The 3,991-nt window shown below is 28.0% G+C and overlaps 1 protein-coding gene across 1 annotated transcript; it reads left to right on the plus strand.

Annotated features, from left to right (window-relative positions):
* Positions 1 to 444: 444 nt before the first annotated feature.
* LOC113391237 (zinc finger protein 708-like) lies at positions 445 to 2,302 on the plus strand. The gene is made up of 2 exons (XM_026627185.1): positions 445 to 1,788; positions 1,836 to 2,302. The coding sequence occupies exons 1-2, from the start codon at positions 489 to 491 to the stop codon at positions 2,300 to 2,302; spliced, it is 1,767 nt and encodes a 588-aa protein (XP_026482970.1). The 5' UTR covers positions 445 to 488.
* Positions 2,303 to 3,991: the final 1,689 nt, after the last annotated feature.

A 3,991-nucleotide genomic window follows, 5' to 3' on the forward strand; every position in this document is an offset into this window, starting at 1 on the left:
ATGCCATCTTGTACAGTGACAAAAAAGTTTTGCTTGAATCGCGTGTGAACCTCACGCGCACTCTTTTTTCAGATGAACCTTTATTTTTTATTTCAGCGGTGAATATTATATCTTGTGCTATTCAATATATACCAACTTGTAAAGTAATTTATTTTATCATTTACTAATAGAAAATATGTAAAAAAAATTCACTTATAACACAATAATATATCAAATAATTTATATTCACTTTATTATTATCCGTTTATTAATTTATGTATATATCCGTTAATATATCCGTTTTTCTATGCACGATAATTTAACGGCACTGAAAACAAAATGGCCTCCACAATGGCGAAGTTAGCTGAAATCGAAATGTCAATTGTCAATGAGTTTTATGGATTTTATATTGAAGTTAAACAAAGCGAAATAATAGATTTATATTAAAACATATACATTATTTTATAAATCACTGTTTGTTTGTTTACAAAAAACGAAATACGCCGAAAATGTCTGAAGAAACAATTTCAAACCCAACAATTAAAATTGAGCCAAAGGAATATCCTCCAGTTAAACAAGAACTTGATGATTATGACATTACTTCAGAAACATTTTTAGAAAATGAGGTAATATATTTACATCAATCATTATCAGAAAAAATAAAACAAGAAACAATTGATGATCAAGATGAAATAAGTTTCGACGAGGGATCTTATATGGAAAACGAAGGAATATATCAACAGCGATTTTTAGATTCTGAAGTCACTATAGATGAAGAAATAAAGAAAGAAACGATTGATGATCCAGATGAATCACATTTTGATGAGTATTCTTATACGGAAAACGAGGAAATATGTCTACAGCAATTTTTAAAATCTGAAGTAACATTTGAGGAAGAAGTAAAGCATGAACCGATTGATGAGCATGTTGCAGACACTAGTAAGAACAAAACCAATGTCAGAGAGTCAAGTGATTTAGCGGATATTACAAGTGAATGCAATAAATCAGTTAAAAAAGTTGTAGGAAAACTTAAAACTACCCTAAACTTGAAACAACCCTTGGAATGTAAAACTTGCAATAAAAATTTCTCAACAATTATCACCTTACGTCAACATAAAATGATTCATACAGGAGAACAACCTTACAAATGTGAAACATGTAATAAAGCATTTACAACAAATGATTATTTAAGTCAACATAAAAAATTTCATGCGAGAGAACATCCTTACAAATGTGAAATATGTAATAAAGCATTTACAACAAATGGTAATTTAAATCAACATAAAAAGATTCATATGGAAGAACGTCCTTACAAATGTGAAACATGTAATAAAGCATTTACAACAAATTGGACTTTAAGTCAACATAAAAAGGTTCATACGGAAGAACGTGATTACAAATGTGAACTATGTAATAAAGCATTTAAAACAAATAGTAATTTAAGACAACACAAAAAATATCATACAAGAGAACGTCGTTACAAATGTGAAACATGTAATAAAGCATTTACAACAAATTGGACTTTAAGTCAACATAAAAAGGTTCATACGGAAGAACGTCATTACAAATGTGAACTATGTAATAAAGCATTTAAAACAAATAGTAATTTAAGACAACACAAAAAATATCATACAAGAGAACGCCTATACGAATGTGAAATATGTAATAAAGCATTTATAACAAATGGTGAATTAATTCGACATAAAAGGATTCATACAGAAGAACGTCCTTACAAATGTGAAATATGTAATAAAGCATTTATAATAAATGGTGCATTAATTCGACATAAAAGGATTCATACAGGAGAACGTCCTTACAAATGTGAAATATGTAATAAAGCATTTAAATGAATAAAGATTTAATTCAACATAAAAGGAATCATACAGGAGAACGTCCTTACAAGTGCAAAATATGTAATAAAGCATTCATAGCAAAAGAAAGGTTAAAGCGACATTCAATAATTCATACTGGAGAACGACCACATAAATGTAAAATATGCAATAAAGCATTCAAATTAAAACAAGATTTAAAACTACATGAATTTGTTCATACTAAAGAAAGCAATCATAAATGTGCAGTATGTAAAAAAACATTCGCAAAAAAACAATATTTAAGTCTGCATGAAATGATCCACACTGGAATCCGTCCTCATAAGTGTGCTTTATGCAATAAATCATTCACAAGAAAAGATATATTAAACCAACATCTAATGATTCATACAGGAGAACAACCATATAAATGTAAGATATGCAATAAAGCACTCAGTTTAAAACGAAATTTAAAACGACATGAATTAATCCACATAAGAGAAAGCAATCATTGATGAACCACATGCAATAAAACATTCGCAGCTTGGCAATCATTAAACCAATATAAAACTGTTCATACTGTAGAACAATTTATAATAGAGGATTAAATTTTCATAATTTTAAACACATTATAATTATAATTAGCAGACTTATTATTGCTTATAAGTATCTTTGAAAATATTTGTGGTGACTTATACAATATATTAACTTTATTTATTGCTCACATTGCTCACCAAATATTGTTACGCCAGAAGTTATTACAAGAATATACAGGGTCATTATTTAAATCAAATTGTTTTTTATTTAATTATGTATATATGTATATGAATAACATAAAAATTAAAACTTGTTGTAAAAAAGGACTTGAACAATATTTGTTTTTATTGGTCACTTATTAACTTCCCGGAGAGTTGGTCATAGTAATCGTCCAAAAATTGATAATAAAAATTTTGTTTTGCATCATATGTTTACATTTCAAAGATTTCTAATTATTTTGTTATACTATGTGTGTGTGTGAATGTATATTTGGGTACAGTTTTTCTTCTATGATTTCGGTAGCACGGATATATGATTGAAAGATGTTACTTGGAAATAGGAAGTTGTATTAATTTATTTTCAATAAAAGCGAAAATTTTATTATGGAAATGAACAGTTGAAAATTTAATTTAAATGGCAAAACTTATGTTTTATTGCTTTGAATATTGTCGGGTTTTGTTCTGAGGCAATGGGCCCTGATATATGTACATACATTAGGACCTTGATCAACCGGACTAATTATTAACGAAAATAATGTTTATTAAGAAATTGAAACTTCTTTATGTATATGCATATATATTTTCTTAGATTACATTACATACATATACTAAACTACAGCATTTATCATGAAAAAATTCGAATTGTAGGTATGTAAATACATATAAATTAGCCTACATAAAATATGTATGACTAGCTAAACCTTGATTCTTATGACTTTGCTATCGGGAGATAATCGGTAATCTTTGAAAATCGGTAATAAAAGTATTTTCTTCCGTTGGTAGTTTTTTAGCATTAGTTATAAATGTAATTATTTTATAAAATATGACACCAAAAAAGCACATTTCTACAATGATGTAGTAGCTGGCAGTTTCATTTGAAATGTGCTATTTGTTGTGATATAATTGGTTTGGTTTTCATAATATAATTTAGAATTGCTCAAAGTCAAATTGGACCTCTGTGCCTCGCCCTGCTCTACAAACATACTTTTTATTAAATTTACTTTAATTCATAGAATGTTAGTTGAAACTTTTCAAAAGCAGGTCAAAGAAGAAATACTTAAATCATTTTCTATCTCTGTTCGTGGAAATTTGAAAATTTTGTATAAACTCAGTAGTATTACTTACAATTATACACAAAATCCTGAATCCGAAAAGAATCTGAAAAACTTGAAACGTAATCAATAAGTCGAAAGACCAAAAAAAACTTGGATTGGATTATACCATATCTTTCGAACTGTTTTTCATTTTTTAAAATCGATTCGGTAGTTCGAGCTTAAATGCGTGGACGAAAAGTTTAACACTTTTTTTCAAATTACAAAAAAACGGCTCAGCAGATCGTCTCACAAAAACTGACAGGCGATAGTCCTAATTGAGATACATCAAATGACTTTAAATTTCTGAAATCGGTTTAGGCGTTTTTTGAGAAAAATTCGATCAAAGGTCTAATTT

The sequence above is a fragment of the Ctenocephalides felis genome, unplaced genomic scaffold (genome assembly GCF_003426905.1).
Source record: "Ctenocephalides felis isolate EL2017-DRISC unplaced genomic scaffold, ASM342690v1 CF-g0.4_SCAFFOLD_00845, whole genome shotgun sequence".
In the NCBI taxonomy this organism is placed as follows: Eukaryota; Metazoa; Arthropoda; class Insecta; order Siphonaptera; family Pulicidae; genus Ctenocephalides; species Ctenocephalides felis.